A 14,896-nucleotide genomic window follows, 5' to 3' on the forward strand; every position below is an offset into this window, starting at 1 on the left:
TAAAAAAAAGAAAAAAAAGAAAAAACTTGTCGCAAGTACGTCGATTACGAAAAATGTGTTTGAAAAATGTAACCTGCATTGTGATGACTCATTATTCAGAGTATAATGGATAGTTTAATTTATGCAGTCATTTCCATCCAGTTCTGTAAGGAAAATATCTCATCAAATCTCTTTATTCAATCTCATCTTATAATCCTGTTTTCTTCCTTTTTTCAACAGCACTGTATTTTTATCCCCTAATCTAATCCTGTGGTAATACCCTGTTTATCGATGAGGAACCTCTATGATTTGCGTCAGCTTTGATCGAAATCACGATTGTGATAAAAACAAAAATCGATAAGAATCTAGGCATATAAATTGAGCCCCACTATCACAGACAGTTACAGTTAGCTGCCAAAAATGAAACAATTTGCATTCTTCTTTTTTTTCATAGCTGCTGTAGCGGCAGCTCCGGGTTTGTATCTGCCTATTTAGCTGACCTATTTCAGCTCATCTAACTCCAGCTCTTTACTATTTTCAACAGGAAGAAGTTACTACGAATTGATTCCCGGAGGTCGCGTTGTAGGTGGTATACTCGCGGAGCCACATGAATTCCCATACGTAGTGTCCGTTCGTTTAGCAGTATTCAATTCACATATTTGTGGTGGCACCATCATCAATCAAGATTGGATTTTGACGGCAGCTCACTGTATCACGGAAACATTTCTAAGACGCTTCGTCATTTGGGCTGGTGCACACAATTTTGCTATAACTGAGCCTAGCAGACAAGTACGAGATGTTTTATTTTTCCAAAATATATATTTTTATCAAGGCTCATATGGCGTTAGCCTCACGGGGCAGGGAGTCCAATACTTTGACAATTTTTCTTATTATCTATGTTAGTAATATGTAACCGGTTACTCGCGGTTGGCTCGAGGTTATTATTACAAGTGTTTTCGTAATTGGGATGTTGCTGTCTCCAATGCTCTGTACGTGTGCCCGACACGGGATACTTCCTATTGGGATGCAGCTGACCATTAATCAGCAACGCCCCCCTAGTCTGTACCTCATATCTAGCGTGGTGCGTCTTTCTCGACTCGAGGAATCCAGGATAGAATGGTCACTAGCCGGCGCAATCATCAGTTCGTGTAGAGTTGTCATGAGCGGTACAACCTTTGGCTCTTGTTGAATCATCAGTGGACTGCACAACCTTCGGCCCGTGCATCTGTAAAGAGTGTGTGTATGTATTGCCGCGACTAAGTAAAAGTTTATCGATCGGATAGGAGGGATATGAAACGGGGACACAACGAAGGAAACATCATTAAACGTTGACATCGGCGTTTCTGAGGAACAGGTATAGATGAAGCAGAAGATCAGGATCACGGCTACCTAAGATATCCCGGACGGGGATATCCGATTGTCTGCCTTGTGCTCTCAGTGCTCTAGAGAGCTGAGAGCGAGCAGCATGGAACCGGATACACGACCAGACAACATGCTCGATGTCGTGGTAGCCATCGCCACAATCACAAAGATTGTTTGCTGCGAGCCCAATGCGATAGAGATGCGCGTTTAGGTTGTAGTGATTGGACATAAGCCGAGATATCACGCGAATGAAATCACGACCTACATTCAATCCCTTGAACCATGCACTCGTCAATACCTTAGGGATAATCGTGTGTAACCAACGACCGAACTCATCTTCACTCCACATGCGCTGCCAACTTACGAGCGTGTCCTGACGAGGAATGTGAAAAAATTCGTTATAAGCAATTTGCCTTTCAAAAAGTGTGCCTTCTGAAGCACCCACCTTAGCTAGCGAGTCCGCCTTCTCATTCCCCGGAATCGAGCAATGAGAGGGAACCCATGCTAAGGTAATCTTGAATAATTTTTCGACCAAAACACTCAATAGTTGTCTTATTCTTGTTAGGAAATAAGATGAGCGTTTATCAACTTTCATTGAGCGGATTGCCTCTATTGAGCTGAGACTGTCTGAAAAAATAAAATAATGGTCGATGGGCAGTGTTTCAATGATCCCTAGAGCATAGTATATCGCACCCATTTCAGCGACATACACGGAACAAGGATCTTTGAGTTTGAAAGAGGCACTGGAATTTTCATTGAAGATGCCGAAGCCAGTGGACCCGTTTATGAATGAACCGTCAGTAAAGAACATTTTATCAGATCCAACTTTCCCATATTCTGCCGAAAATATCGGCGGAATAGAATCGGAGCGCAGGTGATCTGGGATTCCATGGATTTTTTGTCGCATGGACAGATCAAAAATGACAGAGGAATTGCAGAAGTATGGGAAGCAAACTTGGTTGGAGATGCCTGGTGAAGGGTGCACGTCGTGGGTAAGGTACTCATAAAGACATAAAAATTGACTGAGGAGTCAGCTGGAGTAGATTTTCGAAGTTATCAATCACCAATGGATTCATGATCTTGCAACGGATGAGAAATCTGTAGGATAATTCTGTGAACCGAAGAGTAAGCGGGGGTACTCCTGCCAAAACTTCGAGACTCATCGTATGTGTCGAATGCACACAACCCATTGCTATACGCAAGCAACGATATTGTTTTCTCTCCAGCTTGAGAATATGAATCCTGGCAGCTGATCGGAAGCAAAAACTGCCATATTCCAACACTGATAATATCGTTGTTTTGTACAACTGAATGAGGTCTCCTGGATGGGCACCCCACCATGTTCCAGTTATTGTTTGGAGAAAATTGATTCTTTGATGGCATTTCTGTTTCAAATACGCAATGTGTATTCCCCAGGTACATTTAGAGTCAAAATATACTCCAAGGTATTTGAAAAACATCGAGTGCCTGATCGTTTTGCCGGATAGGTGAAGCTGGAATTGGGCGGGTTCGTGCTTCCTAGAAAAAATCGACCATTTCGGTTTTCTCCGTAGAGAATTCGATACCCAGCTTGAGAGCCCACGTGAACAGGTTGTTCAGGGTATCTTGCAAGGATTTTTGCAGAACGGCGGGATTAGTACCCGTGATGGAAATAACTCCATCGTCTGCAAGTTGTCTCAACGTGCAATCTCTAGTTAGACAATCATCTATATCATTGACGTAAAAACTGTACAAGAGGGGGCTTAGGCAGGAGCCTTGCGGTAGGCCCATTAAACTGTATCGAGAAGATTTCAAGCTGCCATGATTGAAAAACATGTGCTTTTCTGACAGTAAATTGTATAGGAAATTATTCAGAATTGGTGAAAGTCCACGATTATGAAGTTTCTCTGAGAGAATTTCCAAGGAAACTGAATCAAATGCCCCTTTGATATCGAGGAAAACGGAAGCCATTTGTTCTTTGCGAGCAAATGCGATTTGGATTTCAGAAGATAGCAGCGCGAGACAATCATTTGTCCCTCTACCTCGGCGGAAGCCAAACTGCGTATTTGACAGCAAATTGTTCGCTTCAACCCACTTGTCCAAACGAAGTAGAATCATTTTCTCTAACAATTTACGAATACAGGATAACATTGCAATCGGCCTATACGAATTGTGATCGCAAGCCGGCTTGTTGGGTTTTCGTATGGCTATCACTCTCACTTGCCTCCAATCATGTGGGACAATATTCAGCTCCAGAAACTTGTTGAACAAGTTCAGCAAACGCTGTTTCGCCAAGTCTGGAAGATTCTTCAACAAGTTGAATTTAATCTTGTCCGACCCCGGAGCTGAATTGTTACATGAGAGGAGGGCAATTGAGAATTCTACCATCGAAAAATTCTCATTGTCGCATTGGAGCGGAATGTCGCGTACGACGCTTTGTGCAGGGACGGAATCGGGACAAACCTTTCTTGCAAATTTGAAAATCCAACGGTCAGAGTATTCCTCACTTTCATTTGTATGGTTCCAGCCACGCATTCTCCTAGCCGTATTCCAAAGAGTGCTCTTAGCTGTCTCCCTTGACAAACCATTGACGAACTTCCGCCAATATCCACGCTTTTTTGCTTTAATCAGACCTTTTAGTTTGGCTTCTAGAGCTTGGTACTTTCGAAACCATTCCACTAGTCCAGTTTTCCGGAATTTTTTGAAAGCGGATGATTTTTCAAGGTAGACCTTTGAACACTCCTTGTCCCACCAAAGTGATGGAGGACGACGTCGGAAAGTAGTGGCAGGTACACGTTTCCTTTGAGCTTGAAGTGCGCTTTCGTAAATCAAACTCGATATAAAATTATACTCTTCGAGTGGAGGAAGTTCATGCATTGAAGCAAGTGCTTCAGAAATTATTTCTGCAAATTTTCTCCAGTCAATATTTTTCGTGAGGTCATACGCAATATCGACTGACTCACGAGAACCTGATTCATTGGCGATCGATAACATTATTGGCAGGTGATCACTACCGTGGGGATCTTGGATTACCTTCCACGTGCAATCCAGGGATAACGAAGAAGAGCAAAGTGATATGTCTAGCATGCTTGCCCGTGCAGGAGGGTTGGCTATCCTAGTTGCTTCCCCAGTATTCAAAACTGTCAATTTGAAGTTGTCGCACAGATCATAAATCAAAGTGGCACGGTTGTCATCGTAGAGTGATCCCCATGCTGTTACATGTGAGTTGAGGTCACCTAAGATTAGCCGCGGCTCCGGCAATACCTCGATGATATCAAAAAACTGATGGCGGCCAACCATGGTTCTTGGAGGAATATATATCGAGGCAATGCAGAGGTCTTTGCCATTGATTTGTGTCTGGCAAGCGACAACTTCAATGCCTGTCATCGATGTGAGAGTGACTCTATAGAAGGAGTGACATTATTTTATCCCCAATAGTTCGCCACCAAACGAGTCATTTCGATCGAGGCGAATAATGTTGAAATCGTGGAAATTCAGCTCGTCGGCTGAAGAAAGCCATGTTTCACAGAGGGAAAATACATCACAGTTAGAACTATGAACTAAAAATTTTAATTGATCTAGTTTAGGGATGATGCTTCTGCAATTCCACTGTATTACAGTGGTCAAATCCTTGACCTCTTGCACTGAATTAGGCATCGAGGGAAATGAACGCTGCTAAAAAACCACATTTTTCTTTCAAAAATGTTCTCACAATCGGAAGCAAACATAATACTATGCTTTTAAGAGGGTCATTTATATTCAAAGCATTTAAAATGTTGTCCACCAGGTCAGAAAGCGCAAGCAAACCAGATTGTGACTGTTGCCTCGACCGCGAAAAAGGAACAGACGTGTTGGGTTCTGCTCCGGGGAGTGCTGAGGACCCCTGGTGCATAGAAGAACCGCTTAAACCAGGAGGTACTTGCTTCGGTCTATTCTCAGCACGTTTGATACGAGGTTTCATTCCAACTTGGGAAGTTTCGGTCTTCTTTCTGGGGAGTGATGGAAAAGAAGTATTTTTTCTTTTCCTGATGGCACCCTGCGATGTACCGGAATTTCCTGCATTGGGAGCGTCAGCAACAGGCTCGTCGTTCTGCAGAATGGAATAGGGATTGTCCTGAGTCGTTGGAACGGAACTCTTAAGCATTTCTGCATAAGTCCGCTTGGAACGTTCCATTAAGGAACGTTTGATTTTTTCCCCTCGTTGTATGTACACCGGGCATTGAGAAAGATCATGGGGATGTTGATGTTGAAAAGATACGAGATGTTGATCGGTTTTCTATTCATCCTGACTATAGAGGTGGAGTCAACCCCTCTGACATCGCTGTGATGCATTTGAGTGTGTCTCTGGTCTACACCCCTCACGTGAATAATATTTTATTACCCGAAAGTGGAAGACATTTCAGTGGAACGTCAACCTTGGTGGGCTGGGGAAGTACATCGCCCACTAACATCCCATCAATGCCAAATATTCTACAAAAAGTTGAAAAACCGCTACTTGATTACGCTACTGGCGAACAGGCTAATGGTGGATCCGGCAATTCACCGCTGGCAGAAACCAACATTTGTACGGGACCTTTGACTGGAGGAATCGCTGCCTGCTCCGGTGATTCGGGTGGCCCATTGTTGATCAGAGAAAATGGACAACGAATGCAAATTGGAATTGTCTCCTGGGGCTGGATACCCTGCGGAAGTGTGGGTCGTCCATCGGTGTATGTTGGTGTTTCACATTATGTTGACTGGGTTAAAGACGCTATTGGGGCGAACTGATGGCGTATCGAGGAATCTATACATATTTTAAAATCTATGATATTTGATATTGATCACGTTGTTGGAACGTTTAAATGTATGGTAATAAAATGATCCTTTAGTTTGTAAATAAATAGTTTGATTAACTAGAACTGGTCTTCTTTCGAGTCATATGAGAATTATCCATTGCAAATTTCAGCTGCTGATAGAGCCTAGGAAAAGGCGATTCCCGGACAACGTTTTCTTTTCTGGACATTCACTGCCGATTGCGGTCGCATTGACGATTTCTACTCTAAAGAAAAAGTCAAAAGATATTTTATCTAATCGCGGAGTACTGAAGAAGTGAAAAAAAGACGGGTGGGTAATGTCGGGGACATAACCGGAGTGACGTAGGACTATACCATATATATTGTTTCATTTTCATCTCCTACGTGAATATCTACCTATCTACCTGAAAAATGGATTAGTTCACTGTTTACTCTTTATGAATATGTTGATGGTTGTGAAAAGAACCTTTGGTGTTGTGTTTTTGTTATCACTCGATATTCCCATCTTGTTCGGTTAAACCATCCTGTTTAGCTATTGCGTTTGCCACTCGCCACAGCTTTCACAGTTGGAAAATTTCTTCCCATCCAGCTTGTGACATGTTGTTCAGTAAATTACATTTAATGCGACGTGCCGGAGAAACACTTTGTCACTCACTGAAACTAATTGTTGCCTTGATGAGCGCCGAACCGAAGCTGCTCTGTTCTTGATGCGGGTTTTCTGATTGTCGTAAGCAGCTTTGCAAGCCAACTCGAGCACTCCGACGGCCGAAACTCTATAATCGCTGTTAGGTATACTGGTGCTCCGGCACCAATCCGTTCGGCCTAGTTACCCTTGCGGAGCAATCAGTGAATGCGACCAACAGGGAACTGGAGACCTGCACGGTTCGAGTGAGACTTTGCCTTTCCCTTAACTTGTCCTCCTTTGTTACGTCCACGATGCCGATGCCGTACAACCACACGGGTTTACGGTTTGAAAGAAAATAAGATATTTTTTTGGGGTCCGCGTGTTTTATACTCTAGCGGTACACACTCACAGGATAGAGACAAATCGGCAGACTCAGCCAGAGGGGCGAGTCCAACGAGACGAACGAATGAGCGTTAAAAGGGAGCGATGGCAAAAAAATACATTCATTACGATTCGTTCGCTCGTTGGATTCACATGCAGGCTAAAAAGGGTCCTTTTCAGGATCACAAAATTATCTTCAATGTAAAGAGTTTATTGTTTTGTTATCACTCGATATCCCCATCTTGTTCGGCTAAACCTTCCTGTTTAGCGATTTGTTGCCACTCGCCACAGCTTTCACAGTTGGAAAATTTCTTCCCATCCAGCTTTGTGACATGTTGTACAGTAAATTACATTCGATGCGACGTGCCGAAGCGCCACTCAGTGTCGCATTGGAGGCGATTTTAACCTGTAATTGAACATTTGCGATGACAGTGGTACAGTGTCGACTTTCAATGTGGGGTCATAATTTGGATCTCTATGTTTACAAAAATGTCCAACTAAATAAGTCGCATTACATGTCCGTCCAATTAGCTAAATGTCGAACTAATTGTAAATTACTGTACTTTCAACCTGAAAACAATTTAAGAATTGGTGAAAATTGAATAATCAGGAAAGTCCCTGAGCTTATTGATAGTTAATAAGCTCAGAACAACTGCCAAATTCACATACTCATCAGATCCTGGCAAACAAATTATGAAAAAATCAATTTATGTTTTATTATTATTTTGGATAATGTTTTAGAAAGCATTGAACTGTATTTCCTAAACTCTTTTTTGGAAGGTTTAATGGCCCTGAAAAGCGCATTGTTTTATTGAATGGTTCCAATTTAGAAAACTTAGTACTCGTGGTTTTGAAAAAAACCATTTCGAACGCCCTCGAAGCCGCCTTGTTCTGGATATGCCACCAAAGCAGTTTGTATAGAGAACAAACATTTCTTCTGCTACCTGATGCCGTTTTGCGATTGCGTTTGCCACTCGCCACTCGCTGCAACTGCCTGTTGTCTTGATGTCCACCGAACCGAATGTGTTCTGTTCCGAATGCGGGTTTTCTTATCGCCGCGAGCAGCTTTGCCAGCTAACTCGATCACTTCGGCGGCCGAAACTATATAACGCCGGCTAGGTGGACTGGTGCACTGGTACTAACGCGCTCGGCCTAGCTACCCTTGCGGGGAACTCCAGATCAACACGGTTCGAGCGGGATTTTGCCTTTCCCTTCACTTTTCCTCCTTTGCCATGTCCAGACATGGCTGCTTGGGTTGGTTTGTTGAAGTGTTTTGATGCGAACCGATGTGGTGTACGGTTTGAATGAGAATGATCGTTACGGCAGCGGAGCGGGGATTTTTATGCTGACTGGCTGGCTCGAGAATTACGGATGTGTGAGACTGCGACCAATGTTTCGTTCATTTTTTTCTTTTTCCTTTCCAATCGTGCTTCATTCTATTTCGCTGCTGCTCTGGTTGCCCGTTTTGGCCGGTACGATTTGAGGAGCACAAAATCGACCAATCAAAAATGGGCACATAGTGCATTTTGACAATGCTTCATATTTCACAATTATTCAATTATTTATCTCAAGAAAAATGAAATTTTATTCGTTATGATAGATGCGTAGATATATTTCCTATCAATTGATGCAAAAACCTTTGCGATCTATTGAGAAATGCTCGAATTATAAGCGTTCCAAATCTTGCATTTTTTCCTACTTGTTCAGTGCCTAGATTTCCATTTCACCCCCTATATCTTCCGGTTAGACGTAGTCCTACGTCAAAATAACGTGCTGTGGTAAATCTGATTGACGGTACAAAGGTAAATACCACTTTGAACCCGACAAAAAACATCATAAAGTGCGGTACAAGTTGTCAAAGCCATCAGTGCGTTCACTGCTGTATTGCTTGGCAAGCTAAAGGAGCAAATCCTTACCCTCATTCATCGTATTACTCGTCCCGAATGAATTCTGAGGATTAATACACCGACACTTATTCCACCCGCAACATTTCCTTTGCTTTTACCCCAGGCCCGTCGTAGGCGGCCAACATCACGAGAACCCAACTGCTGAGATGTACCGTTCTGAATCATATTTCGGACATTTTGTTCTAATATCTTGAAATGCTTAATGCACTGATGATATAACTATAAAATTAATATCACAATTGCTTCTTTAGAGTAATCCTTTGGTTTCACTATCACTTCGTTTAAGAATTACATTTGAACTATTATATAGTAGGAAAAAATCCACCCAAAATCCAAAATCCACTCATTATCGTTTGACGTTTGCTTAGCGTGAGTTAGTAGAATTTACCCGTTCATCAATATTTAAATTTCTCTCGTGTTTCATCAGTTCTCATCATCGTTATCAGGTTACTGTGATTGCTTGGTAAGTGTTCGCAGTTGACTATAAAATATAATCAAGCGTAATGTAATTTTCGTTCAAAAAATTGCAAAATAAATTGTCCGAAATTTGAATTCAATCTGTCCGAAATTTGATTTTTTTTATAAATGGTGTCCGAAGTTTGATTCTTATTCGCTTGATTTGAAAAGCATTTTATTCGATGATTTTTCAATGTTTTCAACCAAATACACTGAGAGAAATAATTAGTAAATATAACGAATTTTTTGGTAAATACTACCAATCTATAGTCATTTTCGACCGTACTAATAAACACATATGTCAAGCAGAACCATGATTCGGAAGCCCAATATCGGCTACATTTTCTCGCCGAAAATGCACGTATCAGAATTATATCCTTATTATACCTCCGTATTGCCTTATGGGAACAATGAAAATGGTTAATACGCGCTTTTCTCACCAATTTTCAGATATGACAATATACAAGCTTACTAATGTTATCGAGTAAAATATACTAATCTCTGGTAGGGATGCGGGTTTGTTGACAATATGTACAAAAAAATTTGTACATTCTACTAATTTTGCATTACCAAATGTATTTAGTAGTTTTCGACCGAGGATTTTTCTAAGGGTAGGGACCTAAGTAGAAAGCTTAAAAGCATATTGAACTAATTTATTAAAAATATCAACCAAATAATACCTGTGCATAAAGTTGAGATCTGTTTTCTGCATCATATGCCTTAAGCGTACGAAATATGATTAAGAACGGTATGCGATTTTCAACCCTACAGCTCTGTTAGCTGAAGTGCAGACACTTTCAAAGTTTTGAACCCTGAGATGTTGGCACCAACCGAGCACATAGGAAGAGAAAGGCGGTAGCAAGTTTTACCCGCACCAGTTTACATTCTCAATCCACAAAACCATTACAACTGAACAATCGAGGCTGTCGTAGACGAATGAACAGAATACATGCATAGGAATAAGCAGCCGTATGATACACGACGATGGGTATATACAGTTAATCGCAAAACTGTATGTACACATCTGGTTGGTTCGGTATTCTTGGGGTTAAAAAATAAATTATTTAAAACAACTTATATTCATCGTATAACCGATCCATTTTACTCTCATGTAATCCTAAGAAAAAAAAATGCTGCCATTTATACTTCGTATTTCACGAACAAACAAAAAACCTTCAATTCAGAAGCGGCAAAATTGAGTGAACAGTTCAAGTTTTTCAATTGTAATCAATTCAGAAATGATAAAAGATAACAAAAATCATTATCCTAGATTTGGTTTGGCCCTTTTTGGCGTCTAGCACTGTCTGCAAGCGCTGTGGCATTAATTCGGCGAGATTTCTGGTCACTGTAAACGGAATGCTCTCCCAGATTTCCGCAATTGTCGTTTTGAGTTCCGCTTTGTTCCCTGGATTTTTATTCTTGGAAGGTTCTTGGTTTCCCTGCATTTTTATTCTTTGAAGGTTCTTGATTTCCCACCATAGATGCTTAATAGTATTCAAGTCCGGTGATTGCGGAGATATTTTGAGTAGTTTGGGACATTATAGAGCAGGCACTCCCGCCTTAGATCAGTTTGCTTTGGGTCAAAATCCTATCGGAAGTAGTAATCACTAGGAAAACCCAATTTCTGCACGGTAGACTGCAGGTTACGTTTCAATTAAACCATCCGAATCGATAAACTCCATCGTTCCAGTTCCAGAAACCGCCAATGTACCATACATCAACTGAAAACCGGCGCCGTGTTTTAGTCTGGTAACCAAATGCTGAATCTGATGCACCGATCCTGGTTCCCACCACGCCATCTGTCTTCCATCCGATTCAAAAAGATTGGTTTTCGGCTCATTCGTATAAAAGACCTTGTTTCAGAACTCCTTAGGTCTGTTTATATATGCCTTAGCAAACTATAGTCGTTTTTTTCATATTCACCTTTGATATGAAAGACTTTTCACGGCCAACAGGACCTCTCAGATTGTTCCTGTATGCTACTCTCCGGACAGTGCCTGTGCTGACAGGTCTTACAATGGTGCCGGCTACTTCGGTAGTCAATTTTGGAATGTTTGTTTTAGGGTTCTTTCGCAATTTGCGCACAATTACCCGTTCATCATCAGAACATTGGATCCTTTTGACATTTTGACATTACACATGACATTTGACATTACAACATCCGACCACTGCTTAGGCAGTGTTGATTTTTGTTTTTTATTGATGTTCCAAAAAGTTTTTTTTATCAAAATGGCAAGTAATAGGAAATAAAAAGATATTGTTACTCGTACAATACTAACAAGTAAGACTTTTAGAGTAAAGACATTGCGGTAAATAGCAGCTGCTGTCGGAGGAACCCACTCTACAATAAAGAAAATCATAAACAAGTGAAAATACGAAGGTACCATGGAAAATCTTCCGGTCAGAGCACATAAACGGATTCCGTCTTCTGATGATGAACGGGTAAATGTGAGAACATTTAGAAAGAACCCTGAAACAAACATTCATAAATTGGTTACCGAAGAAGCCGGCACCATTGTAAGATCTGTCAGCGCAGACACTGTCCGGAGAGTAGCATACGGGAACAATCTGAGAGGTCGTGTTGCTCGTAAAAAGTCATTTCAAAGGTAAATATGAAAAAACCCACTACAGTTTGCTGAGGCATATGTAAACAGACCTAAGGAGTTCTGGAACAAGGCCCTTTATACGGATGAGACGAAAACCAATCTCTTCGAATCGACTGGAAGACAGGTGGTGTGGAGTAAACCAGGATCGGCGCTCATGGTTCAGCATTTGGTTCCACCAGTGAAATACGGCAGCGCCAGTCAGCTGATGTATGGTACAAAAGCAGCTTCTGGAAGTGGAAGGGATATCTGGACGATTAAGGATATCTGGGAGAGTATTCCGTCTACAGTGACCAGAAAGCTTGCCTCGGCACTTGCAGGCAGTGCCGGACGCCAAAGGGAGCCATACCAAGTACTATGAGTTTGATTTTGGTTATTTTTTAACATTTCTGAACTGATTTCAATTTTTTTTTTCATGAAAAACTTGAACTGTACACTCAATTTTGATGCGTCTGAATTGGACAGCTCGTGACAATTCAAAAGACGCGATACTTTTTGAACAGACCTCGCATGTAATCTCAAGAATATCGTTACTGAAATCATGCATGACGAGACCTGTTTGAGGTTAGATGAAAACAAATGGCTAGGAACACGCTATTATAGTTACATCTACAAGAAAAACTGTATCCGACGAAGTAAAGTTCATTGAACAATCTAGGTTTTTTTTTCCAAAAGGTCGTACTGTGACTAACAATTAGCGAAAAAGGAATGTCGAAACCATTTCTCTTCCGCTGCGGCCTAATGGTCAACACCGAAACTTATGGTACCAATTGTTTTCCGGAATCTGACCTGGTTCCTAAGGATTCGGACTCCCCCTAACGTGCCTAACTACGTCCGTTTTTGGAAATCCTAAAGAGAAGGATCTATTTCGGCAACTTTGTTGCAAATGACACGTCGAGAGACTGACGTGGCAGTCATCGTGTTAAAAGCGTTTATATTCCACCCAATAATTATTATCGCTTCACAACAATGAAACACGAAGCTTAATGTCGTCAATGTCGAGTTGCGTGATAAGATTTCCACTTTTTCACATTAACTCGTTCAGATTTCAGAATGCAAAATTGAGATCCGCTTGGGTAATTCTAACTCGATCGGACTTTTCATCAAAACATTGATCAGCTCACTCTCGACGACACTGTGGACAACATTGACCCCATCAATCACTCTAGATCTTGCGATGAAACATCATTCTTCGAAGTTTTGGACGAAGTGAACAGCTTAGTTACCCAACCTAACAAAGTTGTCGTTGCAAACCGGCGAGTGCAAATCCTACCAAGCCGACAGACTAGATTCACTTCTCACTCTACGCCTGCTGCTCCAGTCGATAACTCGAGGCAGTCATCTATCCACAAATCTCCGTCCCACGCCCGGGTACTAGTTAATCAACGCAAAGTCCCTAATCAGCCCATCGTACCTAGTAATGAAGACCACTCCGGTAGTAATGGTATCCGGCCAAGTACGGGAACGTTGAGCGTCGCCAAAGTTGGCCAGACTATAACTGACACAGTGGCTTTTTACGTGACACCCTTTACTCCCGACCAAGAAGAAGGAAATATAAAACAGCATGTTCACAACATCGCAAATGTGGACTCCTCGTTCGTGAATGTAGTAAAACTGGTTTCGCGTGGAAAAAGCCTCGGGGATTTATCATTCGTTTCATTCAAAGTAACCGTCAGCAATGCCTTTGCCGACGTGGTCGATGATCCTTGGTATTGGCCCGACGGAGTTAATGTCCGTGTGTTCAATCACAATCAAAAAAACAGCTCTGCTCTGCCACATCCGAACTTGCCTTAGAATCAGCAACGAACGATCGATCACTTTGTCAACAAGCTTCATCAACATCTGAGGGTAATCCGGGACGCATGCGAACAGGTTCTATGGGTAGCCCTTATCCTTTCGGCACAGTCGAGCCAAATCTTATCAGTTCCAGCTGCAGTCGTCCCGGTCCTGTGTTCGATTCCGTAGAGGGGGCTGCCCAACCTGTTCAGTCGGGCAAGTACATTTACAATACGAACTCGACGCTTTCTGACCAATCCTCGGCTTCCAGCAACTTACTGCGAAAAGATCGCTGGCATCGTCGCACACAATTCAATGGAATTCAGCATTCGCCGGGACGCATATCAAAAAGCACTACGGAAGCCCCTTCTACGCCCAGAACAGTCGCGACCGTTCAACCGACCACTTTGTCGCAACCAAATAAATCCAGTTCCAGCCGTCGCAGTCGTCCCGGTCCTGTGTCTGTGGCTACAGAACGGGGCTTCCAGCCTGCTATGCCAGGCAAGTACATATCGTTCGCCCAATCATCGCTTCCTGATACTCGACCCGTTTTCAGCTGCACCTCCGTCGACAGTTCCACACTCGCCAATGAACCTGCGAGCGGAACGCCAGAGTCTTATCGCCTAGCCTCTTCGATTTCTGCCAGCAGCCACCACTGCAACTGCAACGGAGTCTCCATCCTGTCCATCTACTACCAGAATGTTAGAGGACTACGCACTAACACGGACGATCTCAAGCTTGCTTTATCGAGTTGTGACTATGACGTGGTCGTGCTCACCGAAACATGGCTTCGCCCGGATATATGCGACGCCGAGCTGACGTCAGATTACTCAGTGTTTCGTTGCGATCGTAATGAGTCCACTAGCGATCTTCAGAGGGGCGGTGGAGTGCTTATCGCAGTTAGAGCCAGTATTTGCTGCAGTTCAGTCTCCCTGGTGAATTGTGAGCAAATAGAGCAAATTGCTATATGCTTAGTGCTTCCACATCGATCCATATACGTCGACGGTATCTACTTACGACCTAACTCTGATCCAA

General features: G+C 42.4%; 1 protein-coding gene across 1 annotated transcript; it reads left to right on the plus strand.

Annotated features, from left to right (window-relative positions):
• LOC129775492 (trypsin-like) lies at nt 1-6,095 on the plus strand. Its single transcript, XM_055780294.1, has 3 exons — nt 1-454; nt 524-768; nt 5,575-6,095. Exons 1-3 carry the CDS (start codon nt 400-402, stop codon nt 6,085-6,087), a joined length of 813 nt encoding a protein of 270 aa, XP_055636269.1. The 5' UTR covers nt 1-399; the 3' UTR covers nt 6,088-6,095.
• Nucleotides 6,096-14,896: the final 8,801 nt, after the last annotated feature.

The sequence above is a fragment of the Toxorhynchites rutilus genome, chromosome 3 (genome assembly GCF_029784135.1).
Source record: "Toxorhynchites rutilus septentrionalis strain SRP chromosome 3, ASM2978413v1, whole genome shotgun sequence".
Classification (NCBI taxonomy): Eukaryota; Metazoa; Arthropoda; class Insecta; order Diptera; family Culicidae; genus Toxorhynchites; species Toxorhynchites rutilus.

What these genes read in the sequence shown, in the direction of transcription:
- LOC129775492 (XM_055780294.1), top strand. Translation starts at nt 400, where the DNA reads ATGAAACAATTTGCATTCTTCTTTTTTTTCATAGCTGCTGTAGCGGCA. An exon ending in TGCTGTAGCGGCAGCTCCGG is followed by an intron (nt 455 to 523) that starts GTTTGTATCTGC and finishes TATTTTCAACAG; the next exon opens with GAAGAAGTTACTACGAATTG. An exon ending in TAACTGAGCCTAGCAGACAA is followed by an intron (nt 769 to 5,574) that starts GTACGAGATGTT and finishes GATGTTGAAAAG; the next exon opens with ATACGAGATGTTGATCGGTT.